This window comes from Bombina bombina, chromosome 6 (genome assembly GCF_027579735.1).
Source record: "Bombina bombina isolate aBomBom1 chromosome 6, aBomBom1.pri, whole genome shotgun sequence".
Lineage (NCBI taxonomy): Eukaryota > Metazoa > Chordata > Amphibia > Anura > Bombinatoridae > Bombina > Bombina bombina.
Window position 1 is genome coordinate 960,753,727 of NC_069504.1, and position 15,690 is coordinate 960,769,416.

The 15,690-nt window shown below is 36.5% G+C and overlaps 1 protein-coding gene across 2 annotated transcripts; it reads right to left on the bottom strand.

The window, feature by feature from the left end:
- Positions 1-5,520: 5,520 nt before the first annotated feature.
- On the bottom strand, positions 5,521-14,871 carry LOC128663992 (uncharacterized). Of its 2 annotated transcripts, XM_053718615.1 has the most exons (3): positions 14,627-14,871; positions 8,406-8,444; positions 5,521-7,917 (listed from the first exon to the last, which is right to left on the bottom strand). In XM_053718615.1, the coding sequence occupies exons 1-3, from the start codon at positions 14,690-14,692 to the stop codon at positions 7,279-7,281; spliced, it is 744 nt and encodes a 247-aa protein (XP_053574590.1). In that variant the 5' UTR covers positions 14,693-14,871; the 3' UTR covers positions 5,521-7,278. The 2 variants fall into 2 exon arrangements, with proteins under 2 accessions (XP_053574590.1, XP_053574591.1); XM_053718616.1 differs by lacking the exon at positions 8,406-8,444.
- Positions 14,872-15,690: the final 819 nt, after the last annotated feature.

A 15,690-nucleotide genomic window follows, 5' to 3' on the forward strand; every position in this document is an offset into this window, starting at 1 on the left:
GCATCCTCTTCTTCCGATGACTAAAACAGAATGAAGGTACCTTTAAGTGACGTCATCCAAGATGGCGTCCCTTCAATTCGATTGGCTGATAGAATTCAATCAGAATTCAATCAGCCTATAGAATGTGAGCTCCATCCTATTGGCTGATTGGATCAGCCAATAGGATTGAACTTAAATCCTATTGGCTGATTGCTTCAGCCAATAGGATTTTTTCTACCTTAATTCCGATTGGCTGATAGAATTCTATCAGCCAATCAGAATTGAAAGGACGCCATCTTGGATGACGTCACTTAAAGGTACTTTCATTCTGTTTTAGTCGTCGGAAGATGAGGATGCTCCGCGTCGGATGTCTTGAAGATGGAGCTGCTTCACGCCGGATGGATGAAGATAGAAGATGCCGCCTGGATGAAGACTTCTGCCCGTCTGGAGGACCACTTCGCCCGGCTTGGATGAAGACTTCTCCCGGCTTCGTTGAGGACTTCAGCCCGGTTGGGTGAAGACTTCTCTCGGTAAGGTGATCTTCAAGGGGTTAGTGTTAGGTTTTTTTAAGGGGGTATTGGGCGGGTTTTAGAGTAGGGTTGGTTGTGTGGGTGGTGGGGTTTTAATGTTAGGGGGGGATTTGTACTTTTTTTTACAGGTAAAAGAGCTGATTACTTTGGGGCAATGCCCCGTAAAAGGCCCTTTTAAGGGCTATTTGTAATTTAGTGTAGGGTAGGGCTTTTTTATTTTGGGGGGCTTTTTTATTTTGTTAGGGGGTTAGATTATGTGTAATTAGTTTAAAAATCTTGTAATTTGATTATTTTCTGTAATTTAGTGGGGGTTTTTTGTACTTTAGATAATTTTATTTAATTTATTTAATTATAGTGTAGTTTTAGGTGTAATTGTAACTTAGGTTAGGTTTTATTTTACAGGTACATTTGTATTTATTTTAACTAGGAAGTTATTAAATAGTTAATAACTATTTAATAACTATTCTATCTAGTTAAAATAAGTAGATGCCTTTGTTTTCTGTCCTTAAGCCAGCATTCCACCCAGTTCACAATTTTTGAGTCTAGACCGAGGAGATACAGTTTGTGAATTAGTTTATTGTGTGGGATGGTGTCAAATGCTTTTGCTGAAATCTAGATATGCTATCAACTACTCCACCCTTGTCTAATACTTTTGTTACATAATCAAAGAAGACAATTAGATTAGTCTGACATGATCTCCCTGAAGTAAAACCATGCTGATTTTGGTCCTCTAAATGATTTGTCTTTATTTAAGTCATAATTCTTTCTTTTAAGAGGCTTTCCATTAATTTCCTTACTACTGAAGTTAAACTAACTGGCCTGTAGTTACCAGATTCCTCTCCACTGCCCTTTATATGAAGAGGTATTACATTTGTTATTCTCCAATCCTCTGGGACAGCTCCTGTTAATAGTGACTGATTAAACAGATCAGTTAATTGGACAGTTAGCACTGTCCCATTAACTGATCTGTTAGACAGTGACATGCCCCCTAAGCAGAACAACACTGGTAGACAGTGACATGCCCCCTAAGCAGAACAAAAAATGTTTTATTTAAATAAATAAATCTTTAATGCATATTAAAACACCCTCTCTTGGAGGAACTTCTGGAAAGCACATTTGTGTCAAGTATTGATGACTTTCCAGGCCAATTCATTTGTATGGTTAGTTGTTCTGTATAAATCAGCTACAGCTGAATGTCTTATTTTCTTGTTAGCTTTCTTGTGTGTTTCATCCAGAGTCAATATATTGCTTTCACAAGCTGCCTTCAAGTAACTACTACCAGACAAGTTTGCAAGTGACATATCTTAAGTGGTCTAAGAGTGGCCACTGTGGTAGTAACACTTTACATAAACCTCAGTATTGAATATCTTATATCTCTATGGAATATTAAATTACCATTTCTCTCATATGAATATTTACTGATAGACGTATCAAGACTTCTTTTGGTTTTATATATTTAGGGCTAGATTACAAGTAGAGCAATATTTTAACATGTGCAGGTTAAATAAACAGCCACTGCTTAGCGCAATTAACCCGAGGTCAATCCTTGTGTTAATTAAAAAAATGTGCCCCAATGGCCCCCCAAATAAAGTGGACAATTCCTTTCTGTAAATAAAAAATATTAGCATCTTTAAAAAAACAAAAAAAATGCACAAAGCAGTTATAAGGGGTTAAAGTGAGGGGATGTGGGGTGTCCCTTTACATTGAAAGTGCCTTTACATTGAAGCCTATGGGAACTGTCTTTTTACTTTAAATATATAAGTATATGCTTATATACATATATATTTATGTGTTAATATGTGTATATACAGATATAAACACATATGTACACTAACTGGTCACTTTATTAGGTACACCTTTTCAATTGCTTGGTAACACAAATTGCTAATCAGCCAATCACATGGCAGCAACTCAATGCATTTAGGCATCTAGGATTTGGTAAAGATGACTTGCTGAAGTTTAAACTGAGCATCAGAATAGGGAAGAAAGGTGATTTAAGTGAGTTTGAATGTGGCATGGTTGTTGGTGCCAGACGGGCTGGTCTGAGTATCTCAAAAATTGCTGATCTACTGGGATTTTCCTGCACAACCATCTCTAGGGTTTACAGAGAATGATCCGAAAAATAAAAAAATGCCTTGTTGATGTCAGAGGTCAGAGGAGAATGGGCAGACAGGCTCAAGAGGATAGAAAGACAACAGTAACTTAAATAACCACTTGTTACAACCAAGGTATGCAGTATACCATCTCTGAATACACAACACATTGAGCCTTGAAGCAGATGGGCTACAGCAGCAGAAGACCACCCCTGCGTGCCACTCCTGTCAGCTAAGAACAGGATACTGAGCCTACAATACACAGAGGCTCACCAAAATTGGACAATAGAAGATTGGAAAAACGTTGCCTGGTCTGATGAGTCTTGATTTCAGCTGCAACTTTTAGATGGTAGGGTCAGAATTTGGTGTAAACAACATGAAAGCATGGATCCATTTAGGCTGGTGGTGGTGGTGTAAAGGTGTGGGGGATATTTTCTTGGCACATTTTGGGCCCCTAAGTACCAATTGAGCATCGTTTAAATGCCACGGCCTACCTGAGTATTGTTGCTGACCATGTCCATCCCTTTATGACTACAGTGTACCCATCTTCTGATGGCTTCTTCCAGCAGCATAATGCACCATGTCACAAAGCTCAAATAATCTCAAACTGGTTTCTTGAACATGACAATGAGTTCATTGTACTCCAATGGCCTCTGCAGTCACCAGATCTCATCCAATAAAGCACCTTTGGGATGTTGTGGAATGGGAAATTCGCATCATGGATGTACAGCCAAAATATCTGCAGCAACTGTGTGATGCTATCATGTCAATATGGACCAAAATCTCTGAGGAATGTTTCCAACACCTTGTTGAATCTATGCCACAAATAATTAAGACAGTTCTGAAGGCAAAAGGGGGTCAAACCCAGTACTAGCAAGGTGTACCTAAAAAAGCGGCCGGTGATTGTATGTATAGGTACATAGGTATGTATATTTTTAATTTGCTGCCCAACGCTGCGTGAATTACCTCCTATACTGTGCTAGGTTCTTTGCCGTGTCTCATATGGCATTAGAACGAGGCTCTCATTGGAGCCTATGAAAGCGCACTCTCGTGAGCACAAGGCTTCCAGGCAATGTGTGTGCTGGTATTATTGAGTGGAGTGCAAATATCCTGCTCGGAAAATCGCAAATTTGCACTCCACTCGTAATCTAGGCCTTAATGTTGTTAGGAGTCCAACTGTGACCACTTTAGATCTATAGAAGGTTTAAGTACTGTAGACTGTGTAATAATTGATATTATGAGCTTAAATATAACTATAACATTAAATCATTAGCCGTTTAAATACAAGCTAATGCAGACATATGACCTATACCAATATGGTCTAATTTTGCTCATATTAGGTTGTGATAGTTGGCCATAAACTATTGTTGCCCATTTTATATGACACAAAGACTTATGTCAAATTATTTGTTAATTTTTGGATCTTCTGTATCATTGGCTCTCTTTGTTCAACCTGAGCAAATTTCTGTACTTGGCTACAGCATTTGTTTATTTACGTAGTATTGTATATTCTATAACTATAGATCATACAAGGTTCAAGGTCTATGAGTGGCCCTCCATAGAGCGAAGTTAGCAGGGAGCGCACTTTAAAAAGTAAATCTTGCAGCCAATATAAATCCCATTACGCTGCTTTCTGTGTATAGCATCTTACAATCACCTATATTTTCATTTGCATGTGTTTTAAGTTTTTGATTAAATACGATTTTTGGCGAACAATTTTGATATAATTTTTGATGCGCCATAACAATACAATTTTCTCCTGCATATTTTTGTGTGAATGGTTAAATTATTCCTTTTGTAAGATATTTAAAATACAAATTTTATTGTGCACTTTTGTAAAGTATGCTTCTCCTCCCCATATGAAATGCAGTATATGCCCCTTAGCGATACACCATGTTTTAAGGGTAAAAAATGGATTTAGATAATTTCACCAGGTAAATAGAATTACTGGTCAGCATTCTGTAATAATCGTCGGGCCCTATGACTGTTTATTAGCCTTTCTGATTTTATCCACGTACGATTGAACACACCCAATTGTAATATGACTGTAATTATTTGTTTTTTTACCTCAATAAAAAGTTGTTTTTGTTTTTAAATAACCTCTCTTTCATATCCCTTTTTAAAAATAGCTCTTAAAATAATATGTTCCTAGGGACATGTGGTGATTAAATATTTCTATCAGTGTCATAGTGTGGGAATGCTTAATAATAATGTGAAAACTCTCCAACTAGTTTGTAACAGTCTCTGGTAGTGGAGTTTGACAGATCTGCATAAAGATAAGGAACTAGTTTGTTTCTATATCATACAGCAGTAACACAGTTATTTTAAAATGACTATTGTTGTCACTTTGAAATGGCTGCCAAGCTCCGCCCACTAGTGACATCATGATCTGGGCTGTATATATGCTCTCTGCTGAATTGCATTGACAGTCTGGTGAATCCAATTAGTGAGTAACTAGTGAAACCTGTTATGCAGCCCAGATCATGATGTCATCAGGAGGCAGAGCTTGGCAGCAATTTCAAAGTGACCAGAAACAATAGTTATTTTAAAATAACTTTTTTACTTTTACTACTGCATGATATAGAGAGGGTGCAGGAGGTTATTTGCAGCTTAATCTAAAGTAAGACTTTAAGATGACTGAGGTGTAGACTGTCCCTTTAAGGAAGAATATAACTTTCATCTGATTTGTTCTATTTAGTTGATACTTCCCATTCAACAGATAAGTGGATGACTGATTTGCAGAGCAAAAAGATTAAAAAACATTTATGTATTTTGAAAACATCCATATTGCACAGGTAGGTATCTATAAACATATAGATATACTGAAAAACACAACAAAATCCATTTTTGAAAAATAAGTCGTATGAGATTAAAATACATTTTATGTCCCTTTAAGACAAATATGCAAAATGACAAAGCACAGAGAAAACAGGACAGATTTATTGAAACGTTGTACAAAGTATATTGATGAGGTATTTCCTTTTTTTTATTTTTTTAGGGAGAAACACCTTTTGGTTCCTTGCTCCTAAATTAAATATTTTCTCATAAATTATTTCTAAGATTATCCCAGCCATTTTGTTTTACTTTCTGATAGTTTGTAAACACAGCTGCATTAGGAATCGTTGTTTACAATTTGTACTATATTATGATTATCAGTATATAACCTTCCATTGCTACTATTAAATATAATGTTATAGTACTGCAAAATTAAAGGGACATTAATCTCCCTATTTAGGTAGGGTGCTCTATCATTATTGCTGGACTATGCTAACATTAGCGCCAAAATTGATATTACAAGTCAGTGGTAAGGAAGAATAACCAGCAAATGCTTAGCACAGTGAAAATCCCTTTGGTGCGCTCTATACTATAAATTAGCGGTGCTCAACCTTGGTGCTCCAGAGGTTTAGGAACTACATTCCCCATGATGCTCAGCCAGCTTAAAATGTCTGAACATCTGGGAAATGCTGGCTAAGCAACAAATAATAGCAAATGTAGTTCCAAAACTTTTGGAGCACCAAGGTGACTCATATTGCAAGATGAAAGTTATGCGCTCAAATGCAACACATAATAGAGCTAAAATCTTAGCACTAATTGAGACCTGAGGAAAAGTGTTAGGGCTGCAATCAAATTACCACAAAACTCATATAAAACTATTACTTACCTTTTACTTTCAATTTGTAATACCAGCAAAAACATAGGAACACTATTGATTTAACATGAGAGCACTCCACTGGTAATCTAGCCCTTTAATATTTAATCAAGGAAAATCAAACAATATTGCTGTCTGTATAATACACATTTTATTTTCCCTCTTCTTGATGTAAAATGCCTTTGAAAAACTGCTTATTTCTCTCCTTCAAGTATGGTAACTTCATATTTCGCAAAGCATTCTACACAGTGACTGCTTGGATCAAAGCACACACGAAGGAGAGCAGAAACATGAATTCCAACTGCTTTATGAAAGGGAGTATTCCTAAAAAGTCCTTGATTTACATCTTGTAAATTATGCTCAGAAAATGAATGTTAATAAATTATTTTAAAACATTTATTTTATAAAAAGAACTTTTGCAATACAGTGCTGAATTCCTGACATACGCTATGCTTATACAGAACAGTTGACTCCAATGTGCCTTTAAATAGATCACTATTTTAGGAGTCTGCATTTTACTGTCACATTTTGTAGTAGGGCTTATAAATTAACTAAAAAAGGAGTTGTTGAGCTACAGTTTCCAGTAATGTCTTTTTTACTGGTTATCAAAAGTTGACCCTCTCTAATCAAGTCTCAAGCAATGGAGATATGATCTGCAGATTTTAAATATTAATAATTTAAACTCATGGTCCTGGAAAGTAATACAAATATATTGCAATTTCTATTCATATTGCTACAAAATTGTTACATGAAAAAGGGAAACTGCAAATTTAAATTGCTATAAAGTTCAAGATTCCGCATCATGGGTCTAAAATAGCAAACCAAACTTCATAACCTTGAAAAAAAAGTAGTAAAATACAGAACACAAATTACAATGTCCACACTCCTTAACAGCCTTTTACACAGTAGAATTAATGTTTCCACCACACAAATTCGCAGTCTGAAATTCATTTTGTATCAAAGCAGACTAGGACTCCAGGAAAGGGCTTATAGAGTTCCTTAAGAGAACATATTATTGTCTATTTGGTCACGTCACTTGCTGTCCTGTCCCTGATGATGATTCATTCTTTTTTAGGATAACTGTGTTTAGCTCCTGAAGAAGTCTATCTTGCATTTGAGAGCCGAGTGGTGAGTTTTTCTTTCTGACAGGATTCTTAGATATTTCTGAAGAAGGCCCTGGTTCAAAAAACAATGGTGGCATTGAACTTAAGTCTAGCATACTTTTCACACCTTGGCTTCTTGCAGAACTTGCCTGAGTCCGATTTGGTTCCACCTGCCTTTCAAGAGATGAAGATTTAGCATGGCTAGGACTAACTGCCTTATCAGGTGGAGATGATTTTGCGCTGTCACTATGGATAGTCTTCAAACTTTCTGCACCAATATTTCTGTCTAGAGATTGAGTCTTAATACAGTCATCCCTTTCTGACTTTTCAGGAAAGCACGACTTAATTGTGATTGTTGGTGTTTGCTTAAACTGATCTTGGTTCAGAGAGGGCTTTTTTCCTCTGTCTAAAGGAGGAGGCAAAAGCAGTTCCAAAGGAAGGTTACAATCTGTTACTGGTTGCGTCACAGCCTTGAAATTCCCAACTTCTTCGTATACAGGTTCAAACTCATCGATTTGTTTTTCCTGCAGTTCCTCAAATGAATCCTGATGCATTTTCATTGGCTAGCAAAAGAGAATGTGTGTTTAGGTAGAAAAATGGTTGTCATTCATAATATGGTTTTACAAAGCAACATGTAGGATGCAGTTAAAACACATGGATCAATGCATATAAAACCATGCAGAAAAAAAACAAGCCAAGAAAATTATACCTGATGTTAGGATGCAATGGGTTTAACATTTGTATTTGTCTTTTTTGCATGACATACTATTTTGGCATTACAAGAACATGATAAGTCGTTGTTAGTAACATCTAGCTAAAAAGTAATATGTTCTTCATGGCAAAAATAAATGACCTACTAGAACATATCATATGCTTTTTTGGTTTGCATTGTATTCACTATGGTTTATCTTTATTATTTGCAAGTCGCTTGTTAAACCAACGGACACAACGTTAGAAGAACTTTAAAGTCAGCAGATGCAGTTGTTATACGTGGTGCTAAAACATGCACAGTGCATAATGTTACATGCTTTGTCACCCTGACAATACTTACAAAGAACATTGACAGAGTTCTTCGTGTATGTAGGCGACGCTGAGAAACATAAATAGAGCATAAAAATGGAGCAAAGAAAAACATAAAAATGGGTGCAGTGACCACTTATCAAAAAGGAACAGGTATTCAAGATATAGTAATGTATGTACTGTCTGCTAACAGTTGCATAAATAATATGACACATTTAAGCTCAAAACAAGTATTTGTGCATAACAGAGGCCTTAATTGAATGCATTCTTAACCTTTTATAATGACTGACCCATAATATAATAAATGTACTCCTCCCCACCACAATACTAATGTAACAATAAAGCTGGACACCTGCAGTATGTACCAGAGCTTCTTACAAATCATCTATAGCAATAATATGGGTAGGTGGGAGGGGTGGAGACAGTTAGTGAAAACATACACTCTCTAAACATTTCTATTCTGCAAATGAAAACAGATGCAGTGAGAAGGAAAATTTAACTAACTTAAACTTAACTTAAACTACTGCTCAATTGAAAATCATACTAATTGTTATTGCATTGGAGCCGAATTATCAAGCTCCAAATGGAGGTTGATGCCCTTTACTTAGGGTTGCAGGAAACAGAGGTTATGAAGCAGTGGCCTAAAGACCGCTGCTCCATAACTTGTCCGCCAGCTCTGAGGCAGCGGACAGAAATCAACCCGAACGAATACGATCGGGTTGATTGACACCCCCTGTAAGCAGCCGATTGACTGCAAATCTGCAGGGGGTGGCATTGGACTAGCAGTTCACAAGAACTGCTGCTGGTGCAATGATAAATGCCGACAGCGTATGCTGTCAGCATTTATCGATGTGCGGCGGATGTGCATTGTGTGTTTTTAGTATGCAGGGCTACAGTGCAATAAAAAATAAAGGCAGTGGGCTTTAGATTGATAAAAACACATTATGATGCTTGGTAAGAACCAGAAGGCCCATCAAGTCTGCCCTTGCTTCCTTCTGAAATGTAAGCTTAATTAATTAATTTCTTGTGATGGCCTTAAGCGTGTCTCAGGTGTTCTTGAATTCCCTTACATTATTTGTCTCTACCACCTATGGACAATATTACAAGTGGAGCATTATCTAATGCTTCAGCTCAAGCAGTAACTGCACTAGAAGTAAGTTTTTTGTGCGCTTCGGGTTGAGCTTGTATTACAAGTTGAACGTTAACTGTTTTCGCCCACGCGCTAACCCTCGACTTGAAAAAGTGGAAAAACCATAACAGCCTACTCGTGCGCAAACCTGAATGCATATTCTCAAGTGCGCTAGCGACATTAAAATATGAATAGTTCACATTCCAATGTTCTTCACATAGCACCTTAAGTTCTATTTATTCATAAATACATATTCCCATATTTATCTGATGGTATTTTGGTAAAATATATATACCTATATATATATATATATATATATATATATATATATATATATATAAAGGTCCCCAATGCACTTATATATATATATATGTCTATATATGTATACATATGTATTTATGTGTTTATATGTGTATATATGTCTGTAAATACATGTATACACATATAAATACATAAATACATATGTAAACACATATGCATATACATCTTTAGATTTTGTATGTATCTGAATGTTAAAGCCCTACCTTTTTTTTCTTACACCTGAGACCTTATCTTTGAGCCATTATAATTTTTTTGTGCAGTTTTTAAAAAAATCATTTTTATTAGATAGTGTTATTATGAGTGTAAACTGTACTATGTAATGTATTTTTTATCACCTAGATTACAAGTTTTGCGCTATAGAGGGTGTAAAATGAATGGAACAAAAGTTGTGTTATTTCACCCTCCATAGCGCTGCCATTACAAGTTTCTGAAAAGCCGCATTGTGCGTGCAATATGGTTTCGATGAGCTCCATACCGCACAAAATCCAAGGGCTGAGAATACGTGCTGGTGCACACTTTCCCCATATACATCAATGAGGAGAGAGTGTTTGAAAAAAACACCTGAAGCGCGAACCTTAGATAGTGTTATTATGAGTGTAAACTGCACTATGTAATGTATTTTTTATCACCTAGATTACAAGTTTTGCGCTATAGAGGGTGTAAAATGAATGGAACAAAAGTTGTGTTATTTCACCCAACATAGCGCTGCCATTACAAGTTTCTGAAAAGCCGCATTGTGCGTGCAATATGGTGGCGATGAGCTCCATACCGCACAAAATCCAAGGGCTGAGAATACGTGCTGGTGCACACTTTCCCCATATACATCAATGAGGAGAGAGTGTTTGAAAAAAACACCTGAAGCGCGAAATGGCGATCACCGTAACGCAACCCCATTGATATCTATGGGGGAAAAAAAAGTTAAGTTTAAACATAACACCCTGACATAAACCACAAGTCTACACAACCCTAATCTGCTGCCCCCGACATTGCCGACACCTAAATAAAGTTATTAACCCCTAATCTGCCGCTCCCGACATCGCTGCCACTAATAAAAATTATTAACCACTAACGCCGACATCGCCATCGCTATAATAAAGTTATTAACCCCTATTCCCCCGCACCGACACTATAATAAACCTATTAACCCCTATTCTGCCACTCCCCGACATCGCTGCCACTAAATAAAGTTATTAACCCCTAAACCTCTGGCCTCCCACATCACTGCCACTAAATAAACCTATTAACCCCTAAACCTAACAACCCCCTAAATTTAAATTTAAATTACAATATCCCTATCTTAAAATAAATAAAAAATATTACCTGTGAAATTAAAAAAAATAACAGTTTAAACTAACAATTAACCTAACATAACTAGTATACTAAAATTAAAATAACTACCAATTAAATAAACTAAATTACACATTAAAAAAAACTAATACTACTAAAAATATTTAAGTCTAAAATTAAAAAAAAAATACTAAATTAAAAAAAATAACAAACACTAAATTCTGAAAAATACCAAACAAAATTATCCAAAATAAAAACAATTACACCTAATCTAATAGATCCAAATCTAATAGCCCTATAAAAATAAAAAGCTCAACCCAAAATGAAAAAAAACCCTAGCCTACAATAAACTACCAATAGCCCTTAAAAGGGCCTTTTGTAGGGCATTGCCCTAAAGAAATCATCTTTTTTACCTGTAAAAAAATACAAAGACCCCCAACAGTAAAACCCACCAACCAACCAACCCCCCGAAAATAAAAAACTTAACTCTAACAAAAACCTAAGCTTCCCATTCAGCTCTTTTACATTGCCCTTAAAAGGGCATTCAGCTCTTTTAAAAAAGCTGAATCCCCAATCTAAAAAAAAAAACCCCACCCCAAAAAAAGTTTAAAAAAAACTAACACTAACTCCCGACAATACACTTACAGTTTCTGAAGTCCGGACATCTAGGCGGCGAGAAGTCTTCATTCAGGCGGTGTTTTCTATCTTCATCCAGGCGGCGTCTTCTATCTTCATCCAGGCGGCGTCTTTTATCTTCATCCCGGCAACGCGGAGCGCGCCCATCCTTGAACACATCCGACGCGGAGCGTCCCTCTTCATACGGTCACCGACGTATCACTGAATCTTCAATGCAAGGGAGCCTTTTCAAAATGGTGTCCCTTGCATTCCTATTGGCTGATTTGATTTTTGAAATTCCAATCAGCCAATAGGATGAGAGCCACTAAAATCCTATTGGCTGTTCAAATCAGCCAATAGGATGAGAGCTACTCAAATTATTTTGGCTATTCAAATCAGCCAATAGAATTTCAGTAGCTCTCATCCTATTGGCTGATTTGAACAGCCAAAAATAATTTGAGTAGCTCTCATCCTATTGGCTGATTTGAACAGCCAATAGGATTTTGAATTGCAAAAATCAAATCAACCAATATTAATGCAAGGGATGCCAATTTTGAAAAGGTTTCCTTGCATTGAAGATTCAGTGTACAGCGGTGACCGTATAAAGAGGATGCTCCGCGCCGGATATCTTCAAGGATGGACCCGCCAGGATAAAGATAGAAGACGCCGCCTGGATGGATGAAGACCTTGCAGCCTGGATGAAGACATCGCTACCTGGATGTCCGGACTTCATAAACTGTAAGTGGATAATCGGGGGTTATGTAAAAGAGCTGAATGCCATTTTAAGGGAAATGCCCATACAAATGCCCTTTTAGGGCAATGGGTAGCTTAGGTTTTTGTTAGAGTTAGGTTTTTTATTTTGGGGGGTTGGTTGGGTGGTGAGTTTTACTGTTGGAGATTGTTGGGTGATTGAGCTCGCATTCTATTGGCTGATTACAGGTAATGGAGCTGATTACTTTAGGGCAATGCCCTACAAAAGGCCCCTTTTAAGGGGTATTGGTAGTTTATTGTAGGCTACTTTTTTTATTTTGGGGGGGCTTTTTTTATTTTTATATGGCTATTAGATTAGGTGTAATTGTTTTTATTTTGGATAATTTTGTTTGTTATTTTTAATAATTTAGTGTTTGTTATTTTTTTGTAATTTAGTGTTTGTTATGTTTTGTAATTTAGTATTTTTTATTTTTTTTAATTTTAGACAATTTTTTTAGTAGTGTTAGTTTTTTTTAATGTGTAATTTAGTTTAGGGGGTTGTTAGGTTTAGGGGTTAATAATTTATTAATTTTTTTGCGATGTGGGAGGCTGGCGTTTTAGGGGTTAATAGGTTTATTTAGTGGTGGTGATGTGGGGGGGCCAGAGGTTTAGGGGTTAATACATTTATTTAGTGGCGGCGATATCGGGGAGTGGTGGAATAGGGATTAATAGCATTATTATAGTGTCAGCGATGTTGGGGTGCGGGGGAAATAGATGTTAATAACTTTATTATAGTGGTGGCGATGTAGGCGAGCAGCGGAAATAGTGGTTAATAAACTTTTATTAGTGGCGGCAATGTCGGGAGCGGCAGATTAGGGGTTAATATGTTTTCATTATTGTTTGCAATGCGGGAGGGCAGTGGTTTATGGGTTAATAGGTAGTTTATGGGTGTTAGTGTACTTTGTAACATTTCAGTTAAGAGTTTTGTGAAACATTTTTGTTACACAAAATCCATAACTACTGCTTTGAGATAACGGAACGTTTTGGTGTCGGTATAGGCTGGAACGCAAAGCATTTTAGCCTCACTGCACAACCTGTAATACCGGCGCTATGGTAATCCCACGCATTTTTTTTGAGTGCGGAATTGACGTTGCATTACAGGCAAAAATACTTCCGGTACAGCTATACCAACAAGACTCGTAATGGCTGCAATACTGTTTTACGCTGAAATGGCCATTTTTTCAGCGTTAAAAACCGTAACCCAAAACTCATAATCTAGGTGTATGTGTTTTGTGACACTTTTTTGTTTTGCAAAACAGTTAACCAGAGGTCTAGTCTCACACTAACCCGATGCACATTAAAGTGATGGTAAATTGAGTGCAATTTGAAGTTAACAACTTATTCCTCAAGTCTCTATCACCTAAATCACTACGTTTTTTTAATTTAAAACTCAAACGTTTGTTTTAAAAATAATATTTTACTTACTGAGCATTATCGCTCCTAGTTCCGCCCCCGGGATTACTTTCTGAACTGTGTATGAGCCGTAGTAGAGACCAGAACCACCCGCTCCTCTACGTCATAATATGGGAATAGCGCCTAAATTTCCCAATACAATACATAGTATACCTGTAGCACATGCGCTTAGGTAACAAGGGGCGTGTTAGTGGGTTTTTTTTGAGTCGCCGACTGGCCGTGATTTTGATTGCTTCGTTCAAAGAAACGTGACTTTCAAAACCAATGGCGGCTTTTGTACGGGCGGAGGAACAGAGCTCAAATTGAAGGATATAAACAATAAATATTTGCTATTACTGATCGTTTTCGGCAGTTTCATGAATGAAAGTGCATTTATTTTTTTATTATCTATACGATCCCATGTTGGAGTTTTGTCATGGTTTTACCATCACTTTAACTTCAATTGTGCTCAAATAATCACGTTTACTCTAAAACTTGTGATACGAGCGGAAAAACCCGACATGCGCTAACACTCACAATAAACCCCTTTTCGCTTGCGCTCCACCTATAATCTAGACCTTTTTCAGAAGGATGCATGGTGACCGCCTTGTTTCAAAAGCCTTCCTCTGAGTGTTCAATTATTTATTTATAGAATGTTAAGTCAGTGTAAGAAATGCAAAATAAGGACACTCTTCTATTTGTTTGCACCCATTTCCCTTATGTATCAAAATGCATTTTAGTCAAATCAGAAGACTTACCAGTTGTTGGTTAGCAGAGACCATGGTGGCGTTAGTGTCATCCCCGCGGATTGGAACCAGGGGCATAGTGCCAAACTTTTGCTTGGTTACATCTGAAGGAGGAGTGGCGTCTCAGAACTACAGGTCGGAGATCATCATGCTGGGAAATTATACAATCATAAGTTACTTTTTATTACATACAATTGTGCAAATATAGTATACACTAGCTGCATAGCTGCAATAAACTTTGCGCTACACAAAGTTGAGAAAGAGAACAAAACTGATAGAGACAGACAGTATAAAAATGTTAACATATTAGATACACAGATAGATAGATAGATAGATAGATAGATAGATAGATAGATAGATAGATAGATAGAGATGGATAGATACAATTCCAAGCTATACACATGCTTTAAGTATCAAATATAACTAATGGTTTATCTGACCAAAACTGCTGATTTCAGAACAAAAACACAGTTTTGTTTTAAAAAGCAAATAAGACTAAATAATGTAGCCACAGAAGCAATAACTATTTAGTCTCCACGTTCTGCTTTTTTAATACTTGTCTTAGAACCTTGAGACATTAAAGGGATAGAAACGTTTACTTGAAATGTGCATGGGTGTATTTTAATTTTAAATAGAAGCATTTTTGCAATAAACTTTGATTAGAAAAAATGTTTCTAGTAAAGTTGTTTCAGTTTTTCAGCAGCATTACGTCATATATTGTGAGGGCCTATGCACAAGTGTCCCAAGCTCAGGGAGCCCGGTGATAGTGTGGTGTGTATATGCAGTTGTGGACTTATTGAACGAGTTCATTAGGTCTTTATTATTGAAGACCCTTGAGAAATAAAGAGATTATAAAATATGACATCTGAACATGCAACACAAAAGGTATTCAAGGGGTTTATCGAATAAGACTGCTGTCAAAAAGGCAAGCGTGTAGTGATTCTCTTATAATTGTACATAATATGTGACATATGACTAAAATTAACATTTTCAAATACAATTTTTTTAAAGTACAAATCTTTAATTACAAATACAATTTGTTTTTGGATGTACAATGTTAATTTTTGGAATTACAC